The sequence below is a fragment of the Melanotaenia boesemani genome, chromosome 9 (assembly GCF_017639745.1).
Source record: "Melanotaenia boesemani isolate fMelBoe1 chromosome 9, fMelBoe1.pri, whole genome shotgun sequence".
Taxonomy (NCBI): domain Eukaryota; kingdom Metazoa; phylum Chordata; class Actinopteri; order Atheriniformes; family Melanotaeniidae; genus Melanotaenia; species Melanotaenia boesemani.
The window spans coordinates 6784158-6809130 of NC_055690.1; the positions used below are offsets into that span (position 1 = coordinate 6784158).

The window sequence follows — 24973 nt, forward strand, 5'->3', positions numbered from 1 at the left end:
TGACTCACAGTTCCAATCAAACTGAGTTCTCTGCAAGCAACCTGTTGAATGTGCCTGCAATCAGACCAGTGAAAGACAGATGTGCTCCTCTCTTTGATTCTGGTCCAGCAGGGCCTCAGCACAGCCCAAGAAGGCCAGCCCTTGTGAAGACACACCTTGACAGCTACTCTGCTAAACAGAAGGGAGAGTTACAGGCAGACAACTGCTCTGACAAGTGATTGGAAGTTCTCTGCTTCCTGGGCAGTTGCTCATTAGTTGGAACAGAAAATAGCTGCTGCTTAGAATGCTGTACAGCCTACGCTAAGGGTTGCCGGGACCCTCTGGAGGTATGAACAGTTACACGATAGGCAGAAAGTAAAGGGCAAGAGGAAGCAGAGACGAGTGATCTATAGATCATTAAACAGTGTATTTGATTTCAGCTCCATGCTGTCCACCTCTGCTTCAGGGTGCTGATAGTGGGTGATAGCTGAGAGAAAACCAAGCGAAAGTAGTGACGAGGACCTGACTGAGAAGCAGGGAAGCAAACTGGGTAAGCTAAGGAAAAGGATGGAGGAGCTGAGTTGCAAAGGGAAAGATATAAAGCTTGGGAAGATGAGAAGGTTTGTCCAGATCTGATTGAAGTGCAAGAATGGAGGCATGTATTAACTCATGTGTTGTGTGTTTTTTGAATCTTCTGTAATTCTTTACTAAATGCTCCCCCATTTGTGATCAGCCACTAACTGTAAGAAGGGAATATCATTTAGGGACACTTGGATGATTAAGTGTTGCAGTCACAGGTGAGGTATTGGTCTCAAAATGGTCACAGCTGTTAGTCACATGATCTATTAGTGAGCTTTAATATGCATCAGTGTATAAGGCTATGCATCATTTTTGCAGTTGCCATTAAACACACATGATACCTTTTTGCAAATACAATGAAATTGAATAAATGTTTTGAATATTTTTAATACAGAATTCATTTTAATGTCACAGTTTGATCATTTTTAGTTTTTGAAAGCTTTATTTTCAAGCATCACCAGCCATGCTACGATTGGCTTGTGTTTGCATTTTTAGTCTTTTTTTTATTTAGGATCCCTGTTAGCTACAGGTGGCTGCAGCTATTTTCCTGGGGTCCGTCTACATAAAATAATAGTTATTAAAATAACTTTATAGAAGCAAACCAAAAGCGGCTTAAATATATAAAAGTACAAACATTAACAGAATACTCAACAAACAATAATCTGCCCTAAACAGAGACATACTAAACAATAACTAAATGAAAAAAGTAGAAAGACAAAATGAGTCAAAAAAGGAAATAAAATCCTCAAGCCATATAAATTGTTGTCACATCTACTTTAATACAGAAAAAATACATTCAGCAGTCAGAAATAACTAGGTTTCAGTTCCCAGCACTTCATACAATCAATCTCAGCTAAATGCTTGTTTAATTGATTTTTATTTTATGTTCTATAATTATCATTCATACTGATTCAAAAGATGTTTCTTAGTGAATAGTTTGATTTCTGTGTGATGTGCTTAGGGAATGAGTTACACAACAGTTCTTTTACCAGCTTTAGTCTTCACTGCTGGCAGTGCGAATTATCCTCCAGCCGCATGTCTGGTGATGTATTTATGATAATCATAGCTGTAGCATAGTTGTTGGTGTAATGCTTGATGAGACTTTATCATAGACACATTTCTAGTGAATAACTGAAATGAGTGAAGTAGTCTGTCACTAATTCTGAGCCAACCCAGACGCTTATATTATCAACACTTGCAATTACAACCAAGAACAACGCGTGCAGCTCTGTTTTGTACTTTTTGGAGTTTTGCAATCATATTTTCAGTTGTATTTGACCATACTGCTGGGCAAGCAAGATAAGGCCTGACTTACTAATTTAGTTGCTTTTGGAGTTAAATGTGTCTTGTGTCTTCTTACAACAGATATATCGTTACCAGTTTTATTAACCATTTTATTTCTATGTGATTTCCTTTATAAATTTTCATCACTGACTATTTCAAACAGCTTGGACTGCTGCACCTGATTTACTTTAAGGTTTCACTGGGGGTTAAAAACTCAATCTTTTGCATTGCAAAGTAATTGATATCATACAGAATGTACAAGAGTTTTGAACTGGGTCTTTCTTCCTAATTAGTCTAAGATACGATTTAGATCAACTTTATTTGCCCTTGGAAAGAAATTTGTCCTGGGCATGGGTGCTGACACAGCTGCATGCACTGGCATATACTCATTGTGTACATTGGTTATGCAGGAAGGCAAGAAAAAAAAAAAACAGCAGTAACAATGTGTCAAAGTTTACCAATAGATTGTGACTGCAAACTTAGACACATTAAAAAAAAATTTAAAGACATTTAAACTAAACTTAAAAGCAGAATAGTTAAAAAAAGAAAGAAAGTCTGTACCTTTCATGCAACAGCTCTACTGTGAAGGAGACAAGGTTGTTTATTTGTTAAGGAGTTATTGATGTTGGTACAAAGGAATTCTTCTATATATTACCTTTGCATCTGCTGGCCCTGAAACGTCTACCTGAAGAGATGAGTTGATATTCTTTGAGATCCTTGAGAACCCTGTGTGCCTGTCTGAGCACTGATGTTACATAGACGCACTATGGGATGGATAGCCTGTGCTGCCTTTTACCTTCATGGCTCTTTGACCATGTTTATAACTTTCTCTCAGCTGAACAGCGGCACAAACAATGTGGTTTGAATGCTCACATGTATTCTGTCTGTTTTTAGAGCCCATTCACTTGTAATTCTCATTGTGGAGTTGATTAAAGCGGCCAATATGACAGCATGTTTTGTCAACATATATTGGCTTTACCTTTGACTCAACACTGAGCTACATTAAATTCAGGTTGCGCAATCCTTTAGTTTGCATTATAAAAGTATTTATATTTGCAAGGGTTATTTTTATCTAAATGTCAAAACCACAGTATAGAGAATCGTCCCTTTTGCACTACAGGAGCTTTTTTCATGTTTATTTTACTTTTACGAACCAAACTCTGTTCTTTGATCGTTTATAAAAAGGTTGCTATGAGAGGTGGATGGATGAAGAGGTCCAGGTTCTTTTGAGGGTATTTGCTGGGGGAGGCACTTTGAGTCTGCAAATGAAAATGCCAAGTATATAGAAGAATAGCTAAAAGCTAGCAGAGTTGAATGAAAAGCACACACGAACAAATTCAGTAAAACTTAAAGAAGTTTGAACAAAGTTATAAGAAGCTGGAGGATGACCACCCTAAAGTGGGTCCACTTACAAGTGGTATCAGCCTGATAAGAATAAATGTGGTGCAGTGGAAATGCAAACCAGTTACTTAAAGATGTACTACAGAACTATTGATGGCTAATTCAGCATCCATCTTGTATCCTACCTGTACTGTGAGATCTCTCCAGCCAGTAAAAGAGTCTTATCTTGAATCTTGTCTGTCTTGCTCTGTCTATTTCTCTTGGTCTCTTCCTACAATAATGTCTTCTTGCATTTCTTCAAAATGGTCGCTGTGTTTATATCTGCTTGCTACCACGACATGGTGCATAAAGTGAAACTTAGCTGGAACGTCATGCAGAATACCAGAAGAAAAAGTTTTGTTTCTCAACCTCAGGACGCTGCAGGCAAGTACAGCTCCAAAAATGCACAAAATAGATGTCAGTGTGCCATCAAAAGAGTCTGGAAGGTGGCGTTTAGAGGTTGAAAGTTGCGTAGTGCATCTTTGGCCTTAACTTGCAGCTTTGACTCTGAAATATTGTGGCATATTTAGATGAGCACCATGTGCTTAATGTGGGCAAGGTGTGTAATCACACAGTGATTGTATGTTAAACATATGCACATGTTTAATTTTGTGTCTCATTTCCACACAGCTCCACAGACCTAACTACCATATATACAACTAATGCATATGCATTTGGGCTTATTGTGATCCTGTGGCAGCATGAATAGACTGTCAATGAACTTGTTAAAAAAATACAGAACACTAAATGCATCACTTAGCAATCTGAAATCACACAGCATCTTAATTACATTGCATTAATTGTGCCACCAAACCTCTGTTTCATGTGTTATACTTTCCCATACATAATGATGCTAATTTACAACTTACAACACATAAACAGGCTCATCATTTACTAAGTTATACATGTACCGCAATTATAAAATCTGTTTTATTTGTTTTTAATCGATGGTATGACGTTCAAAGAAAGACATCGTATTGAATGTTGGGTCATGGTCATTATAGACGGGTTTGAACATTCCCTCAGGAGAGGCGGAAACTGGCAAATGAGTGTGCAAAAACAGAAACCTGCCTCCAAAGAGAGCTTTGAGACTGAAATAAAAAAAGAAGAAAAGCGAAGTAATTTAAGTTGGACTTTTCATTTTGGCTTCTATCAGATAGCTTTGCTATCTTCTGTTCTGGTCTGTGTAATAAACTACTATCTATGTTTCAATCTGTGATGTTCCCCCACACTTAGAAGGTGGTCTGTCTGTCTTTTTATGCAGATAATTCACCTTACATTATTCCAGTGCATTTTTTAAACAGATTTATTGATCGCTGCATCACTGCTGCAAATTTATTGTGGCAGAAAAGGCCAACTTTTTTCACCTCCCATGCTGACGGAAAAGGCTAAATAATAATCTGAACACATCTTTGCTGCTACAGCAACGCAGCTCTCTCTCTCTCTCTCTCTCTATCTCTCTCTCTCTCTCTCTATATATATATATATATATATATGTATGTTTTTTTTTTTTTAATTAGAGCCAGGCGTCTGTATTGACGTTAAGCCAGAGTGAGTGAGTTTATTTGTGATCATTTGAGACATGTTTGATGTAATGCCTGAGTGGTCCACACTGGAAAAAACGGCAGACTTACATTGTTCAAGGCAAATGTTTGAAGCTCCACCAGAAGGAGTTATGGCTCCGCTAACAGACAAAAACAACACACTTTCTATTTTATGCTTCCTAATGCTCATGACACTGCACGTACAGTTACATAATACAGCCTCTGTGCAATTACATTCAAAACTAGAGAAAGCTTATATCTGTTTTTATCAATTGTATTTCTCTATTTTAAAGGTTTAAATGTTTGTTTTAGTCTCTATTATTTTGTGTAGAATTATTTTACAAAAGCAACATCGTTCAGTGATGTGCTTTTTTTCTTACAAATATAATTTCTTAACTCATTTCAATATTTTTTTGTCTGATGATAAAACTGTTTACAAGCTGCTGAATAGCAATGCTGCAGTCTTCAGTGGGAAACAGCAAAATCTGCGTTTGCTCTTTATGCAAAGGAAAGAAGCAAGTTACCCCCATCTGATTTCTGTAAGTAGATGCAATCAGTTGGGGTTCACATTTACATAAGAGTATTAATTGGAGTGTGGCAACATTGCAGGTTTTACAGTTTAGGCTTTTTCCTTTTTTTCTGTTTTTATCTTTTTTTCTCAGACTTTATGCTTTTTTCACTTTATTATTGACTTTATGTAATGATATGAAATTCATAAAAATATTTACATTTATATTTAAATATGAGTTTCATTATGTTTAGGACATTTGATGAGATCTGATTCTGAGAATCAGACTTGAGGGGTATTCCAAAAAGCAGGTTTACTGGTTTAGCTAGCTATATTAAACTTGACTAAATGGTAATCTTGGGTTTTCTGTTCCAAAATGGCTAATTTAGGTAAGTTAATACATATTTCCTATGCTGTGAACAGCCTGGTAGGGAGCAGGTTTTGTCCAGGCTATGCCCAACATTTCTCAGGCATAATGATTTGAGGGAAGGTCACTCTGCGTGATCAAATCTGTTCAAACCACTTTGATTTAAAGAAACGAACAGACAGCTTCATTTTCAATATACTTTTTTATTGTTTTCTCGCAGCTTGCATGCTTCATTGCCTGAGAAGAAAAAACACTTAGTTGTACAATGCCATCATTCACTGACATTTTGGCCTATGTCTTCATGGATTTCTTATCTTCAGTTTTAAGTATTCCATTTCCTGGTCTGCTTTCGGATCTGGAGCTGTAGGGGGACTTTATAGAGTTACTTTGCAGTCATTTGGGCCCGTTTCTGATGATGTAAGCCCCTGGGATGCCCCTCATCATCAGGCGGTCCCTGTTCAGGCTCACCGCGAGGTCCTCCACAGGGGTGAGGGGGTTGTTGCGGTCGCCGTGAACCTGTCTTTCATCGCTCCGACATTTTCTTATTAGCTGTGAAATAGGTATACCCCTTTGTGGTAAACCAACAGCAATATTTATAGAAATTCTTGGTTACCGGAGGTATTTTACTAAGTTCTGTCTGAAGATTGCTTCCTTTACTAGGACCATGCTTGGGTTACTATAGGTTACATAATATAATATAATATAATATAATATAATATAATATAATATAATATAAAGTGGGGTTTAGTGTTGTTAACAAAGACACGTGGAATCAACCCACCAAAATAGTTTAGTTAGCTATTTTACTGCCACCTAAGCTATTCAGTTACTCATTCAGCATTCGGGTTGGCTTGTATGTTAAAATTTATTCTGCTGTCATAGTGTGTATCACAAAAAAAGTCACGATCCTTATACAGCTATTCAACATCTTTGCATTGCAATGCATCTGTTTACTGTGATTCACCATGAGCCCAGGCTGTTTTATTTTTAAAGACACAATTGCGGGAGTGACTCTGTTCTTGTCTCTGCTTTTTCATCTTCCACTGTCTTATTTTCTTCCTTTTTTTCATCTCCGGGTTGCTTCACAGTAGGAGGCTGGGGTAATCAGGGATTAGAGGAAGCAGGCTCATGGAAAACAAACAAGATGCAACCATTCAGTCACCCCGGGCAGTTTACTGCTTCACTGAAAACACCTAAAAGCTGTTTAATCTGTCAGTGTGTGTCTATGGATTTTGCTAATGCAAACGGTAAATGGCCTGCACTTATGTAACGTATTTAACCTTATCTACTGTAAGTTCCATACAAAGATTTGCAGTTTATGATTCACTCATTTACACATACACTCATACAGCACTTCTTATTATATACTTTACTTTTAATATTTGTGGCATGTTTTTCTCTATAGTTACACACCAATGAGCAAATCATGGCATGGCCGGGTCTAGAATAATTTTGATGGGGGGCCAGCCAATGGCACAGACCGGGAACGAGACTCTTTGGAAAACATATCCAATTTTTAGGAAATAATAACTGCTTATAACAACTAGAGTAATCATCTAATCTTAAAAGTAAAGCAAATATGTAAAAGCAAAAAGTCAGTGATATATTTTTTTAATCTACATTTGTTAATTTAGATGATTCTGCATCATATAGTTTTAATCATGGCTGCACAAACTCTTTTACTACATTGATCATGAGAAAAACTTGCTTTGGGACAAGTTTTATTAGGGGTTTGTCCGCATTGTTTGCCATTTAACTTTGCACAGTCGTCACATCTGGTGGTTTTATGACTTTAACGTCCTCTTCATAAAATGCAAACAGCTTGGACAGACAAATATTATCACCCAGGTAGGCAGTTGATGAGATGATGCTGCATGAAAGCAGCGTTATGATCAAGAACATGGTAGTTTTGCTGTAGTACATCCAGAGTGGGAACCATACCGTGGGCTTAGGGGGAGCCGCTTGTTTGCATTTCCTATCCTTTTTGGGCAAGTAAGAACATGATGCCAGGTGATATTACAGATTGCCCCACAGAACATAGGCATACCAATACATAATGGTTAACAACTCTTATGCAACAATAATACATAAGAGGTGCAAATGTCCCTTGCAAAAAAATTTTTTACCACTCTTTTTGCGAAGATCAACTTACATAGTTAATATTCCCCACATATCACACACGTACACAGCGATGCTTGCTATACACAATATAATGAGCAATGATAGTTTCCCATATTGTAAATAGTTAAAGCAGGTCTTACCTTACCTTTTACGCATTTACTTTTATTTTGTATTTAACGTAGATCTACAGGAAGTTTAACTTGGAGCACCCCCACGCTTCAGTGGTCACAATAATTATAGTATCCATAGTCATACTTTAGGCTACAGTGAATTTGTGAGCAATCAGCATACATTTTATTGTCAGTATTATATAGCTCCCCCAACATTTCATAAATCCTGTTTCTAGGGGAGCTCATGTTTCATTAAGGGGAGCTATAGCTCCCCCAGCTCCCCTGTGGTTCGCACCCTGAGTACATCTACATAAGGAAAGATATTAACAAATTCACTTTGTAGCTTCAATAATGATAATAAAATTGCACAAAACAAATCTTAAATGATCACATATTGTTAGAAAAAAAAATCTGATTTTATCTTTTTCCTCCTTGTCCAGTAGACAGTACTCTGTACATTAGTTTGAGCAACAGTGCAGCAGCAGATTTCTGTTCACTGAATTATGTCAGTTTATTGTGGACATTTTTACACATTGCCATTTTTTTTTTTTTGTTTGTTTGTTTTTTAATGATTAAAAGCATAGATGTCCTCCAGCAAATACAAAGTTCTAATAGTTTATGAATAGCATGAATCATGCACCACAAGGTTGCATAATTCATGGATGATTTGGAGAATTTAAGCTCTGAACTAAAAGAAAAAACAAAATAATATCTGAGTCATGAAATGAATGATGTCATAAGGACTTGAATGTGTGACTCAGACTCTATTTTCATGCTCCTGATGTTTTCTCTGGATTGTGGATGGTTTTGTAGGAAAGAGATGTTCATATCTCTCAGTGATTATAGGAAACTCTGAATCAGTAGAGCATGCCACTGAATTGTCTCCTTCAATTAGATTCCTGAAGATTTTTTGAAACAGAAATGGATAAGCGTTCAGAGTGAGAAAAGTGGGTGTTGGATGTTAAAGAGATCCAATAACTACAGCTAGTTATCATGGTTCCAAACAAAGGGATGGACCATCAGCAGGGATTCAAGCTGCGAGTACAAACTTTCAAAAGTCCAACAGCCAGCTCCTGCTGGGTAACAGACTGAGGTGACCGCACTTCCACTTCCACCTGAGGCCAGCAGCTAAAGACAACTGCCTCACTAATCTACTCCTTTGTAGCTCAGTCCAGAGCGGAGTGCACAGCTGAGGCTCGGGGAGTTGTATGAATTTGCATGTGAGGCGCATCTGTTGTCGACTTGCATTGCAGTTTATATCTTTTCTCATGGATTCTGAGGTCCTCCCTTACATTTAGATTTTTTCCCTCGGAAAGACGCTCAACAGCTTACCTTTCTGTGCAAAATCAAGCTTGCCTGGAGCTTACCTGCTGCAATGCTCTGGGAAAATTCAATAGGAAGGAAACTGGATCTTTCATACCCCACTGTTACAGCACATTAACAGGAAGAGGGGTATAGGAAGGCCTAAAGAAGAGATCTGAAGGAAGATATTTAGTGGAACAAGTGGAAACAATAAGAGTGGTTGTAAAAGTTCAAAATCTTTTGATAAAGTGCTGGGATGTTTAATACGGACTGAATTCCAATAGAACCGATAGCTTGGATGTTTATACACAGTGGTATGTATAAACCCGAGGGTATGATGAGTTTTATAGAGCCAGTTTAGTTATTTGTTTCTAAAACACTGCAAGACATTTTTCTAACGAGTTTTACTCATCATGTCCTCCCTGTTTGCTTTCCATTTCCTTCTCCTCTCCTCTTCCTTGTGGTTCCCATAGGTGTTATGTTGATGACAAAGTGTCCAAGGTAGCCTGGCTCAATCGATCCAACATCATTTTTGCCGGAGAGGACAAGTGGTCCCTGGACCCCAGGGTAGACCTGGTCACTAAAGGGCAGCTGGAGTACAGCCTACGCATACAAAAGGTAACGTTGATCATTGTGGGTGAAGGCTGGAGTGGACTGTAAAGACTCTCTTACAACTTAGTTTTTTCTCTTTTCTTTTCAATTTGGATGAAATGTTTTCATTTGTAGAGGATGAGGAAACTAGAATTTTTCAGTTTCAGGGAAGCTATTAAGAAACCATGAAACTGTAATAAAAGATTGAGCTAAATTTATTCTTTTACTGAGCAAAAGCTGTTTTGTTTAAACATTTATTCATTCATTTTTATTATACCAACGGCTCAAGCAGAGGGACTGTTTAGTTCATTCTTATTGTTTTGATTTATGGCTTTCTTTGTACTTTTCCAAGCATAAACTCAGAAAGAGAAGGTGAACCAAAAAAATGTGTGCTACCATAAATTAATACTCAAAACCTACTTGAAAGTGTATTTCTATGTCAGATCCAGAATGGTAGGCTTCACACACCATAGAAAAGAGTCTGTAAACAGAGAAAGAAGAAGCCTAAACCAGTTTATTCTTTCAGACAGTGAAGAGTAACAATGTGTGCTCATTTTATAATCATTATTATTTTCAGTTATTATTTTTTTCATTGCAAGAGCAAGGCACACATAAATATTGATTGTGATCCTGTGTTTTGTTGGAGATTAAATCTGAAAAAAACTATAACAACAAAAGAAAATGGGATTTCTGTTAGCATTAGCCAAAAAAAGCAATCAATTCTAAATGTCAGAATGATAAACATTTGTAGATCATTGTGCTAAGCATTCAAAAAGTGCACCACAAAGCAGGTTCATCAGAGTAAAGTCTTCCTTGACTGGCACAATAAAAACTTCACTCAGAGATAATATGTGGTTATCAGCTTTCTTTGTTCACTCAGGCTTTCCTTCTTCTGACTCTGTTTGAATCCATCAAAGTGGCTGTTTGGTTGTTTTTTTTCTGCAAAATGATTGTGAGATTGTGTAGAACATAAAAATAGATAAATAAAAGCAGCCATGCTGCTGCAAATAAAGCAAGATGGACAGAAAACCATTAATCATGTGAGCTATTTAGTTTTTTAATCTGTATTTTATTAGTCGATGCACCCTGCTCTTTACTTCTAACATGGCAGCAACACGCTAGTGGAGTAAAGTTAAAAACTGATGCACAATACTTTGGAGCAGATTTTTGTGGGATGACATTATCTCTCGAACTCAGGAAGACAATTGTGATACCCTGATTGACAGATCTCAGGTCTGTGCAAATTTAGCCCATGCAAGTATAATTAGCCTTTACCACCCCATATCCCCCCAATGTTGAGCATCTGCTGGTAACTAGCATATTTACCATACAGAGACATCCTACTGGAGGTTTTTTTGTGTTGTTATGTTCTGGATCCAGTTTTTGTTTGAGCATGTACAAGCTCAATTTGAGGTAATTTCATGCTAAAAATGTAGCAGTTGTCAGAAGTTTTTCTTTATTTGCCAGCTGTGATAACTTCCACATCATTATGCACTGATGATACTGAACTAATACCAATGTCCAAGGTGTTTGGAAGATAAAAAAAAAAAAAAAGTTGTGTAGTTAAAATTATAGCTTCATTATAGTGCTACATGTCACTGACAGCTCCACATTTCTCCCCCTGTACCTTGTTAGCACTAGCCTGCAGCACCAAAGGACTCAAGAGTGACAACTTTCTCACCCTAGCGACACCTGTCACCTCTCCATTCCTCCCCCTTTGGATCATCACATCATATTTTTTATTACCAGAATGAGATTTTAACCCACCATTTGAAATCTGCCTCTTGCTGTCTTGATATTGTGCCAACAGGGTTTTTCAAGAAACAGATTGTTGCAGCATGTCTGCTTTCAGTTGTTTTCCCCCAGACCTTTAAATTAGCTTTCATCAAGCCACTCCTGAAAAGGAACAAATCAGATTTGTCACTCATGAGCAGCTATAGGCTGACACCAACCCTTCCCTTTCTTAGTAAAATTATAGATAAAGCTGTCTTTCAATAATTACAGAACTTCCTGAAATTTAATAACTGTTTCTCTACCAGTCAAGTTTTCAGCACCACAGCACTGAGACTGCTCTAGTTCAGGCCTTCAATGACATCCACCTGAGCACTGTCTCTGTGCTGTACTTTACACGGTCAACCAGAACATATTTCAAAAACATGTTACTATAATCATGCAGATGTATGGACTGTGTTTGTGTTCAGCTATCATTATTAACAGGTTCAACTGGACTGAGTGAGCAACACACACCTGAGATGCTTACACTGTGCTGTATTTTGCATATGACTATGGCAGGTGGAAGAAGTAGTTTCTACCAGTTATTTAGATAACATCCTGATACTTACTTTGCAGTGTTCCCCTTATGATAAATTATATATTTACCACAAATTACAAAAAAAAAAAAAAAAAAAAGTTCTGAAATAATCAATTCCAGAACATGCATATTGGAAGTATAGATATTTCAGTATTGATCCACACACCACTACTTCATAAGTAGTCATGAGTCACCATCACCTGCCCACCCATTCAGCAAAATGGTTGGAACTCAACCAGACAGAAGACAGAATTTTACTTCAATCAGGGCGTACCTTTTACCCAGGAGAAGGCTCTTCCTTATTCTGAAATAATTACAGACTTCTTCAAAGTTATGATGTATGCAATTTTAATCTAGATGTACTCTAAATTAAAAATTAAATCAGTTGAATGAATGGTTGTTATTATACAATATCTTGCGGCTGCAATAGACTACAGTTTCTGATAATCATCACTTCCTTAAATATTTAAGCTTATTTATTGGTTATGACTGGACTGTAGAAGTCCCCCAGTCATCATGACTGGGGGTGGGCTGCCAGTGAGCTCTGACCAATATTTGCTGTTTTAGTGAAAATGCACAATTAAAATAAATGTGTACACTCAGCGGTTATATTCCCATCAATTCAAATCAAATAAAGCAAAAGGTGGCTGCTGCAGAGTTATTTGATCTATGAATAAATGATAATTAAATACTATCCTATTGCACCAAAAAGCTAGATGTTAGACGGTGCATAATTATGATACAACAGTTATTACAGTAATAATTCAACATGAAATCTCCTTCTCATAAGGAACTCATGCATACTGACTTCTCCACTGGTAGTTTGGATTTCAGGAATATTAATTTTGAAATCTTAAAATTAGAAAGTCCCATACAATCTTAACAGAAAAATAAAATAAGTTTTTATTGCATTTTTAAAAGGTAACCAAACTAAAGAGTTTATGAAAAATAAACATTAGAAGTAAAAAGGAGAAATATAAATAGAGTATAAGTCAGTAGACAGTAAGCCTAAATCCTGTGATTACCTTATAAAGAGCATAATCCCACCCACCAGACTACTCACCTAATTCTCCATATATCCCAAAGCTCAGCAGAGGACAATATTAATGAAAAACAAAGAACAATGTTTATAATCTACTAGCAGTTATATAATGCCTTATAAAATAAAAGAGCTGTGCAAGTTAAAGTAGACCACATAATCATAAAGCAACGATAAAACACAAAACAGAAATATAAAACGCTTTTGAGCAATTAATAATGTTGTTTTCTTCTTTTCAGGTGGATGTGTACGATGAGGGCTCATACACCTGCTCCATACAGACTAAGCAGCAGCCAAAGACCTCACAGGTCTACCTTATTGTACAAGGTAAGCTGCAAACACGTGTTCCAAGGATAAACAAAGTGCTGCTTATCTATACCAGCTGGCAGAATATACTGAGAAATTCTGTTAAAAGAGAAAAAAAAAACACTAGACAAATACTTTTTAAACATTTCACTGTTATCACAGTTTTGCACACTTAATTTTATTTCATGTGTGTCAAGGCTCATTTTGTAGGAGCATAAAAGCAGCAGACATCAGTGGCACTTCCCTGTTACTGAATGACGAGTTGTGTCCTTCTAAAGACTCAAGGAGGCAAATTATATGAATATGTTTTGTGAAAATAGAAAAGCTGTGTGTTATATATGCTTGCCCACAGAAAGCTAATTTTTCAGTCCCAGTTCTAGTGACTCTTAAGTGCTCTTGAAAAGCCTTCAGCACTCGTCTTCCTTTTCAAAGAAGAGGAAGTTATTTTGCCTGAATGGAGATGGCAGGAAAAAATGACAGGCAGACGTGATCAGGAGGAGTGAAAGGAGGTGCCCTAGGATTCGATCTAATGCCTTCTGGGTGGAAGTTTTTCTCTTTTAAAAAAAAAAAAAAAATGTTTTCCAAAAGTTATCTTTTATGTATTCAGGCTTCATATAACTCCTGTGATTTAAGGGGAAAAGATTCTTTATAACATCAACTTTTGTACCTGATAAGGCATTTAAGGGTTGTTTTTTTCTCTCATTCATCTTTATTTTGGTCCATATCACCAACACAAATAGACATATATGATAGAAGTTTGTATGTGTGAATGCACATATTCTCAGCCTCAGCAATCTCCCCATCACACCTTTTGTTTTGCATGCTGATCCCTTAGCAGCATGCTAACCTCATTATCCGTTTTTAAAAATAATCATACAGTGGCTTTTTACAGCAGCATATTGCAGGTAGCTACAACTTCTTTAATTTTGCCTGGAGTTTTTCACAGACTTTTGATAAATGATCACTTTTTGTATAAACTAAACATGCATTGATTATCTTTAGTACGTCATACACTAATATCTTTTACAATTAATTCAGTCAATTCCTTTTATAAAGATAAAAATTCACCAGTGTGGGTCACAATGTTAACACGTCTTTGGGTGGGTTAATTACTGATAGTTATGACCTGTACTACAACCTCTCAGACACCTGGAAATTGACTTATTTCTACCACAATTGTATGTATTTGGAAATAGTTTATGTATTTCTAAATAATAACTTATTTATAATAAAATATTTGTTTTGAAATGAAGTACATGCAAACACCCTACAAGCCTGCTACCTCCTGTAGTTGAGGTAAATAAATCCATGCTTGCAACAGCTTTAGGTTTGAGTTGCGTATGGAGTAAAATAGTGTCAACAATGTTCTTAAATACAAACAGCAATTGACTTAAACACTGTTGTACAGACACTATTGTAATATCAGTCTGCAAAAGGCTTAACTACATGCACACCTACAAGAATCTAATTAAGTATTTCTAAATGACCAGCAATATAATGTAGCCTATTTATGAACAACAGTCATCTGTCAAACCGACATCCATGTAAATGCCATGAAGAGCATTAGAGGATGTGGCTTAAAACTGTGAGTCATACAGTAAATTTTCATGTAGTGTACAACTTCCCGTCTTTTAATGCTGGAGTGTGTTGTCTAGTAAAGAGAAACATCAAAATAAAGGTATTAATAAAACCATCATCATGATCCCACCTTGCCTTTATAATATCAACTGCAGAGTTTTTATTCAAATATATATATAATTAGCTTTTCTTTTCACCTCTAAGTTGTGTCTGAATTAGCAGCAAATTCTTGCAATCATAAAGCAATGGAGCAATAACACCTTTCATTTTGCATCAAGGCCAAATACAAAGATATCATTATCTATCCTGATGCGCCAGCCAATTCTCTACAGTCTTGTTTTCCGAAGCAGAAGTTTGGTGGCAGCATTGATCTTAATCTGTCTGTAACAGACTGCTTCCCTGACATATTTGCATTATCTGAGTTCTTAAAATTGAGTTGACAGAGTTTGCTTGCTTGTTTCCACGAGTGTGATTCTGTGTATCTTTCAATGTTTTTAACCATAAAGGTGTCAACTGCCAGAAAACCACTGCGTTAAATGACATATTCATGTTAAATATCCACAGTAAGAGACTGTGTATTGCAGGTACACCAATATTGATTTGTTCTATCAATTCAAGTATTTTTTTTAGTTAATTGCTTCTCCATTTTGAACTTATTGATTGTCTGGTGTGAAACCTAACCCCTCGTAAATCTGCAGGTTGACAGTGGCAAAATGCACCACAGTACAATTTCACTGCATACAATAGTCTGCAAGAGAACTTCTCATTCAGCTATTAACTTAAGATATCATCCATTAACAGCATTTTTAAAGGTCAGTGCATGAATTGATGCTGCCCTTCTGGGATCCATAGCAGAAAATGGCCTGTCCTTCCCAGAATCCATTGCATCCGATTGTTCAGTGCTTGATCATTGGAATGTCCTGCGTTGACTTCAAGAGTTTCTGATGGTGGCCTCGTTTATCACAGCTAATGCAACAGTTATGGCCAAACATTGATCCTGTTGCTGTCTTTGCCTGCTATTACTTCCTTTGCTTTGCCTTTCAATTTTGCTGCCATTGTTTTGCTCATGTGTTGTATTTCCCTTCTGGGCGTGGGTGTAATCTTGTCTTGTAGCTTTAGCATTTTTCGGCATGATTATGTTGCATCTCTGAAAGCGTAGGTTTTAGACAGTCACTGTGAATGTGTCACTCTGAGCCAGTTCTGTGACTTTTTCTGATCAGAAATTGAACTGAACAATCCACCGCTTATGTAACTTCAGCCTCTCCTTTGGTCTGGTTTTATCCACTCCTTCTCTTCTCTAGCTTAAGCTTTTTAACTTAGAGAAGATAAGAATATGTCTTTGTGTGTGGTAATACTATGGCTAAGCATGCGGAAACCTAAACCAGCCCCCACAAAACCCAATCAACTCTGCAGGATAATAATTCACCCTGCCTTCATCTTTTAATGGGTATGAAAATGTTCTAAGCATCAAACACTGCCCCTGGTTACAGACCCAAAAGCAGGTTCACATAACCACGGCTGACAATTTTCTGCTAGCAGGGACAGGGATGTAATTGGAAAACAAATGATCAGACAAAGTGAATTTGTGGAGGATGAAAAAGTGGCAGACTTGCAGGGCTATACAAGTGGTACCAAGAAGCAGGGTCACTGCAGACTGGAAGAATCTCAATATGATACCAGCATTTCCAACAAATTCCAATTAGACTCCTTCTTCTTTTTTAATGAAATCAGACATAAATGTTGTGCTGATGGGCAAGTCCAGGCTAGTATTACCATGATTTTAATGTTTGTCTTTCATATTTGTCATTGTTATTAAAGCATTTTAAAGTATTTATTCTTTAAATATATGGGAATACAAGTGTGTATATTCATTATAAGCATTTATAGAATGCATAGCACACAGATGAGTGCACATTTTGATGTCAGTGTGATAGTTTGGATAAATTCCAGTTGAGTAGAATAATGAAAAACTAACATTGTTCTCTCAAATGCCAACATATTGTTATTAGGACAAAATTAATTAGAAGTAACATAAGTGTCTGTAGTAAATGAGTAAAGCTGGCCTGTGTACTCCGTAGTACTACTTTGAAGTTCATCCATCAGTCCTGGGGGGCAGCTGCCAGAGTTACTACAGTTGATATAGTTGAACTCCTGAACCGCTGCTTGTGCTTGTTAGTACAGCCAAGCACAACAGAGTAAAGCCACACTTAAATCCATTATTTTCTACGATCCAGTTGGTCACAAGGTCATTAGTTATTACTTTGGTACAGTCTGAACCTGCAGGTGGAGACTGCTGAAACACAGCTGGGAGAAACACTTTCGCTTTCCAGTCCGTTTCTGTCTTGTTTTGCTAATAGATGCATTTTAGGCGATACCATTATTGATGATTTTGCACATTCCAGGTACCCAGTGTCCATTCACTCACTTACTTGCCCATTATATACTGTTAACTATTTCAAGCACTCACTAGAAGATAGAGGAAGCCAGCTGCTCATGCATGTTAGATGCTACTTTAATGCTTCTTAATTATGGGCTATATTCACATTGACTTATCCCATAAACAAAGTCTGGCAGAGTGGGTACAGAACATGCCAAATGTAAGATGATATACACCATATGTTTGCTGTTGGTGTAAATTTTACAACATAAATGAGTGTACACCTATTTCTGTGTGTGGTTGGGCTGTGTTCAAATACAGCAGCATTAACCTGTGTGTGTGTGTGTGTGTGTGTGTGTGTGTGTGTGTGTGTGTGTGTGTGTGTGTGTGTGTGTGTGTGTGTGTGTGTGTGTGTGTGTGTGTGTGTATGTGTGTGTGTAAATCAAAAATAATGTGTTAGCATTAAGTAATTTAATTTAATAATCAAACTTTCTTCTCATTAACAGTCGGCCTTAAAAACTTTAACAAGTCTGATGCATAAAGGGTTCCTTTTATCTATTAAAGCAATTAAATATGTGTAAATATGAAAGCAGCTGTTGGTAAAAAACTGTTTTTAGAGCCATGGTGATGATGCTGATGCAGCTCATAAACAAATAACCTCAGCTAAAGAAAGATAGATTTTACTTTCTATCTTTCTGCAGGAACAGATTGGACACTTTAGGGCTGGGGAATCTGAGGATGTTATAGTTACCAGGTAATGGCAATGGGTTGGGAGATTTCAATAAAGAGCTGTGGATCATAGCCTTGCAGCAAACCCCCTGGCTTCCCGAGCTGATGGTTTCAGGCTACAATGTAGTGGTTAGCCTCTGTGGACTGTGAAAAGTTATAGCTGAAATTATAACCTGCTCTAAAAAAGTGGCTGACTCAGTACATAGCAGGAGCAATAGGGAAAACTTTGCTAAGTTTTCCTAAATAATCTTATACCTTATCCACCATCTGTATTTTGGAGTTTGCATTAAATTTAAGCTCACACACTGTCATCCACCATTTGAGGAAATCAGCAGTCCCAGTGAGGGGGAAGATGATATCCACAATGTTAAGTCCTGTCTGGGGCCCATATAAATCGCTTAGCTGTCGTTAATGATACCAGTTTTTGCCTCTGGGACAAATGGCAGACGTACTTTTTTTAGAATATAAAAGTGTTTGAAATATAAAAACTTACCTAGCTCTTGGTTCCTTTACAACTAAACTAAATGGGCTAAAGCTATCCTTAAGTTACTTTACCCGGGGACACATTGTGGACATTATTTCATTATATTTCCATTTTTGTCTGTTTTTTTTAAATATTTAATCAGGTCAGCTGCAATATTTTTTTTTCTCTTTTACACTCAGGCCTGGCAATTGACGATAATAATCAACTGCACAGGGAGCAGGCACAGGGACAAAGAAGGAAAAATGGTAGCAAATAAGTGACACAGTAACGCACCACTTAAAACTATTCCCTTTACATTTAGCTTTGAGCTATGATGTTTACAACATAGTTTTTGCAGTCAGTGGGTGTAATAACAATACTTTGGGAAATGTGACAACGTAAAAATCAGACCTGTCATGTATGTCTGAAGAACAATGTGATGCGTTTTGGTGGATGAAGCCTCTGATAGAAAATATTCCATGACTCAGCCTCTACAAGCAGTTCTTGTCTCTGAACAGGGAGTCTGTTCATGTTTCCTCCTCTCAGATAGAAACTCTGTAAATCACTTATCCTGATGTCTTTATATTTAGCTTATGTATTGTCTGAAACCAGAGTAACCGTGGCATTAACTGGACCATAACTCGAAACAGTATAAATGAGATTTGTGCATCTACGCTCAAGAGTGTAATTTAACTTCAACAACAGAGTCAATGTAAACGTTAATCTAAGATGCCAAGCATGATAAATAGTGTTTAGAACTAAACTGCATTGTCATTGTAAGAATTTAACACATGAAAGAATACATTCAGAGACCTGCTAATGTGCTGAGGAAGGCCTCACGTTAACCCAAATATAGCATAAATCCCCACCACAGTGGCTGATGTACAGCCCTTTGTGCAACACAGCAGCACTGTTTCAGCAAAGTCAGCGAATCTCAATATTCTATGCAAATGAGCTTCATAAAATGCAGAGGCTATGGAGTGATTCATTCATTCATCTCATGAGGGCCGCTTGTAATTCTCCCACCACTGTTGAACTTCTATTCCATTTAACTGACAATCTGCCAGCAGACTGCTGACCCCAATCAGAAATGTTACAGCTTGTTGAACTCTGAATTTTACTGCTGTATCCGACATCAGGGTTTATTTGGCAAAGCTGTTTCACAGGTTAAGAAAATAACAGTAACTACAGCAAGCGAGTGATTCGACTGGTAGCGCGGGGGTGTCTCGAATCATTTGTGCCATCACAGGCCACGAGTAAATCGAAAGTCATTCTGTTTATATGTGCATCCCAAACTAAATGAGCCATAACGGCTGAACAGATCTCGACATGCACTGTTCTGCTGTGAGCAACGTGTGTGTGTGTGTGTGTCTGTGTCTGTGTGTCTGTGGTCATGCATTTGCATCTATGCTTCCTTATGTACTGTAGTTTTTTAAGCTTATCATTAATATTGATCTTGTTTGTCAGGATGGGCAACATGCTGCTTTCTTGGTTCCTTTTCTTTTTTTTTCTCTGCTTCTTTTTTACTTCAGTGCTGATTCAGCTGATTCAAATCAGCATTGATTTGATTATGTTGATTTTGAGTGAGAGTCAGCAGTTTTGTATTTGCACTGGCCTTTTATGAAATGGTTTAAGTTATTAATATGGAAAATGTGATTCATCTGACTTCAGCCTCGGAGACAGCTTTTTGTTCTCTACTTCGGTTTCTTATTAGACAGATGAACGAGTTACATTTACTAGAAGGTTTACATTCATGCTTGATATTCAGTGCAGTGTCAACATAAGTCTAATGTGTTTTCTTTATGACCAATACTCGTCTGGCTAAGCAATCTGGATTAGCCCTTAAACTGACAAGTTATCACTCAAACCTTCTTTGCAAGCTGCTTTTCCTACAAAACAGATGGCATTATCTATTCATAAATGTCACAGAAACAGAGTGACTATAAAGTAGAAAGACAAATTTGAATAGTCCCCCAAACAGCTGTTCCTCGCTTGCTGTGACCCCCATTTCAATATGTTGTGTCCATTAAGACGCTACACATGTTAATGCACTAGTTCTGGAGCTAGGAGACATGACAAAAGTCACAAAACAACATGATGTTGTTGGTCACAGAATGAAATTAGGCTAATTTAATTACATATAATCACATGTAATCTCTACTGACTGAGGCAGATGTCGCTCTATCCTGGTTCTGGCTCGACTAGAAGTTTTTCTTCCTGTTAAAAGAGTTTTTTCTCTTTATTGTGACCTGCGGCCCTGTGCCTGCTCAGGATGCAAGACTGAATTAGAGAGAAGAGTTGATGCAATCTGATGTTTTCCTGGCTTTTCCTTAGATTTGGTTTTAATTTAACAATTATTAGGAATTTGAATTTACAGTGATTGGATTTAACTTGATTATATAGCTGGACAGTATCTTTAAAAGTCCCTTGACCTTCTTGTGAATTGATGCTACACAAATAGAAGAATTACCTTTAATCTGTTGCAGTTTTTTGTGAAATTCTTTTTGCTGTTTCAAGCTTTTTTAGTATTTACCAAAATTTCTCTGACTCATTTTTGAGCCTGAACTCTGTTACTGACTGACCTTTATCCCCATTAGGTATTACTGAATTTCAAACTAAAAGATAGAAACCATCAAATGTCTTCTCAACACTCATCCATCTTTTCTTCCATTCATTTCCTCAGTCGTTGTAACACAATACTGTGGTATTTAAAGAACCAATACGCTGACCTCTCTAAAGGAAGCCGTGTCACTCTAAAGAGCAACCTAACAGAAGGGGGTTAGGTGTGTGTGTGAGTGCACACACATGTATCTCTGTGTTTGCGGATAGCTTTTTCTCTACAGTCTGAACAAGGAGGAGAACTGACCTTTTTACAATTATCATGGGACAATCAGAGCCTTTCTGTGGTGTCTGTGAGGCCACCCACCTACTTTCTTCCTCTCTACCTCTTCCCATCTCGACTCCTCCTTTGTCTTTTCTTTTGCCCACTGCACGCCCATCTCACATGTATATCTGTTCCCACCTCCACCACTTATCCGTGCTCTTGCCACAGTGTTTTGTTAGCTCGTCTCGCACTAACCAGAAGGTTTTATGGACAAGATGAGAGATGGAGAGACTGAGGAAGGCTGTGCAATTCGAACAGATGCAGTGGGTAAGAGTGGATTAGGTGCTGCATGGCTTTCATTAATTCTAGATATCGGCACCTTGTCTGGCTCTGCTGCTACAAACCATGATCACACCCACATTCGTATAATTGCTTGTTCTGCCGCCAGCCATGGAGTACAGACTGTGTTCTTTCTGCTGGATGATTCAGCCTTACCTGTCTGAACTAAAGCATGTTAAGAAAGATCAATTAAGCTTTCATTCACCAACAGAAAAACAAACACATGAACAAAATTTCTTCTTTACCAAGCACCACAGCTAGGCAAAGCCACTGTATGCAGGTTTTTAAGCCATCATGGAATATGGTACTTGAATCACTGAGCTTTAATGTTACATCACACTCTGTAGGAAAGAGCTGCATGTATGGATGAGGCATGTTTGTCCATGTCTTATCCAGGATATGACCAGAATAAGGCAATCTCAAGACGAATACAGTGGATTAGCTGCACTGTGCATCTAGCAGACCATGAAGTCTGACATTTCTACTAATAAATGTAAGGTCTGAAAGCAAGATGGCAACCGGAGACAGTAACTAGGTGATTTTATGGATCCTTACACAATAAAACCATTTTTATACTGGTCCAAAGATTTGGTTTTTAGGAGTAGTTGCAAAAGATTTAACAGCCATTAAGTCCTTACTCAAATGACTCAGAAGTAGATGCAGGAATTTATCAGCTCTGGTTCTGATCAGCACTGATGGAAACATAACATCCAGGTGCATGCACTGATTTTATGGATCCTTACACAATAAAACCATTTTTATACTGGTCCAAAGATTTGGTTTTTAGGAGTAGTTGCAAAAGATTTAACAGCCATTAAGTCCTTACTCAAATGACTCAGAAGTAGATGCAGGAATTTATCAGCTCTGGTTCTGATCAGCACTGATGGAAACATAACATCCAGGTGCATGCACTGATTTTCAATACAGCTGCTATGCTGCGTGGTTATAAGATTAGCTACACTTTTTTTATTTGACATATTTATTACAGTGTCGAAAAGACACATGACTGACTGATTTTGCCTGTCTCCAAGAACACAAAGAGCTAAGGTTCAGTCCCCCTGTTAGGGGCTAATATCCCAGATCAGGCCAGAAATAATGACATCATCCTCAGCAGTCTGTTTTAACAGGTGCACCCACATGACAAAATGTAAAGACATCAAACCTGTTAAAGTCTAATATTGCCAAGAACAAAGAATTCTCATCATCATCATAGATTGTGCATAAGGAATTGGCATGTTAAACAAGACAGTGCAACAATTATAAATTCTAGTTCTCTTAACCAGTCAGCTACAGTAGCTGCTGTAGGTGTTCTGTGCTGAGAAGACCAGGTCTTAGTCATTTTAAGAGCTTGAATAAGGGCAAAGACACTTGCTTTCTTGGTTTTTAAAAGATGTTTCATTTCTCAACTGAAAGGCTTCTTCAGTTCTGAACTGAATCAGAGGTGATGAGAGGTGAAAGTTTTACAAGAACCAAGGGAAACTTTTATTCAAGCTCTACTGTCAAGTCACTTTATTTCTATACCACATTTTTTAAAAAGACACTTCACCAAAGAGCTGCACAAACCGAGTATAAATGAGTATAAAACGCTAAACAATCTTAGTCTCTCACAGTAAAAACATCAAATCAATAAATGGGGAAAAAGCTGCTAGCAAGATAAAAAGCAGGAAATGCTACTTAATCAGGTGCAAGAGTCAGTGAGAGGAAATGAGTTTTCAGCAAAGATTTAAAATGATCGAGGGGGCTGAGCCGCTCTAATGTGAAGAAGCAGGCCATGCCACAGATTATGAGCCGCAACTGAAATAGCTCTATCATGTCTACCTTTTTGCCTGGATTTAGGGCTGTCCACAAGTAACTGAGTCATAGACCTTAATGCTGTAGATGGACTATTAGCCATTAAATGATTATGATGTATCTATTGACAGCTTCTTGCTTAGAGTAGAGCTTTTTAATCACAAACTGTGACACTAAACAGTAATGGTCTTACCTTAGTTACACTACTCACGTTATTTCTCTCCTCATGTTCTCTGTACTGCACACACTGAGTTCTGCCCCAATGCCACACGCACACACTCACACACACACACACACACATACACATGCATGTACACAGAGAAGGCATGTCAAACAATGTCATTTCAGCCACCTAAATATCAGACAGAAATATGCATAATTTAAACTTTGAAGATGAGAGGTGAAGATGAGATTCAGCTAAACAAGCTGAATAATAATGTCTGAGTCTTAGTACAGCTTAAATTAATCAAATATTCTTTGTAGGTTTTATTAATGTCTGAGATCTGCACTTTGAAAATATTTACAGCGGCTCCACCCAGTAAAACCATGTTTATCAGGACATTTCAGAAGCTGGACTGCTGTCTGGCCTCTGTGTTTTTGGTCTCAGCATTTCAGTCATTTATGGAAAATTAATCTGTGATTAAGTTTGAAAATGTGATATGACTTCACAACTGAGTGTAGCGGTCACATGACGTTTAAACGACTGTAGCACAGGAGACGACAGGAGATAAAACCGAAGCGAGTGGATCTGTGAAGCAGTGGACGCTACAGGTGTGAAACCTGGATCAGGCTCTATGTAACACGAAAATAAATTGCATTTCTTTACAATTTCCTAATAGCAACGTCTTAAATTGTAATTTTGATTTAAAAAACATTACTAATTCAGCCCCAGAAATCACCCATCCTGGTCTTGGTTTTTCCTTTTGTCTTCTTCATGTCTGTCATTGCAGCTTCTTGGTATTTCCTGCTTCGGTAGCACATATTGTTAGTTTGAAATAAAGGTTTTAGTTTTCTGAAACCTGTCTAACTCTTACCTGTTAGTCCTACATTTGGGCTCCTCTCATTAGGGACTGTGACAGCATTATTTAAGCAGAAGCTTCAAAAGTCAAAGACATTTAAGAGCCAGATACAGCAACAGATATGTAGTGGCAGTGGTCAGCTATCTTATAATAACACTTTAATCAATGCATTTAAATGCATCCCTACACATTTGATGTGCATCTCTAAATACATTAATTGCACCCTATTTACAGCCTGCAAACCTTCTTAAAATAACAAGAAAATTGAAGTCCAGTGTTTGACCAGTTTAAAAAAAAGCCTAAACTGAACCTGGCAGACTCGGTAAAGCCCAGCAGTAAGCTGTGCCATGCCTCATTATGCCTGACGTGAGCATGACAGCACAACGGCAACTAGATGCACATCTATATATGCCATCGCCCCCCTGGGGACAA

The 24973-nt window shown here is 37.5% G+C and overlaps 1 protein-coding gene across 2 annotated transcripts in view; it reads left to right on the top strand.

The window, feature by feature from the left end:
* Positions 1-24973, top strand: part of LOC121646206 (limbic system associated membrane protein) — a 550922-nt gene that overhangs the window by 464323 nt on the left and 61626 nt on the right. For both annotated transcript variants that reach the window (XM_041995095.1, XM_041995096.1), the window contains 2 exons: positions 9648-9792; positions 13355-13442. In XM_041995095.1, coding sequence (XP_041851029.1) covers positions 9648-9792; positions 13355-13442 — 233 coding nt within the window. The remainder of the gene's footprint in view (positions 1-9647; positions 9793-13354; positions 13443-24973) is intronic.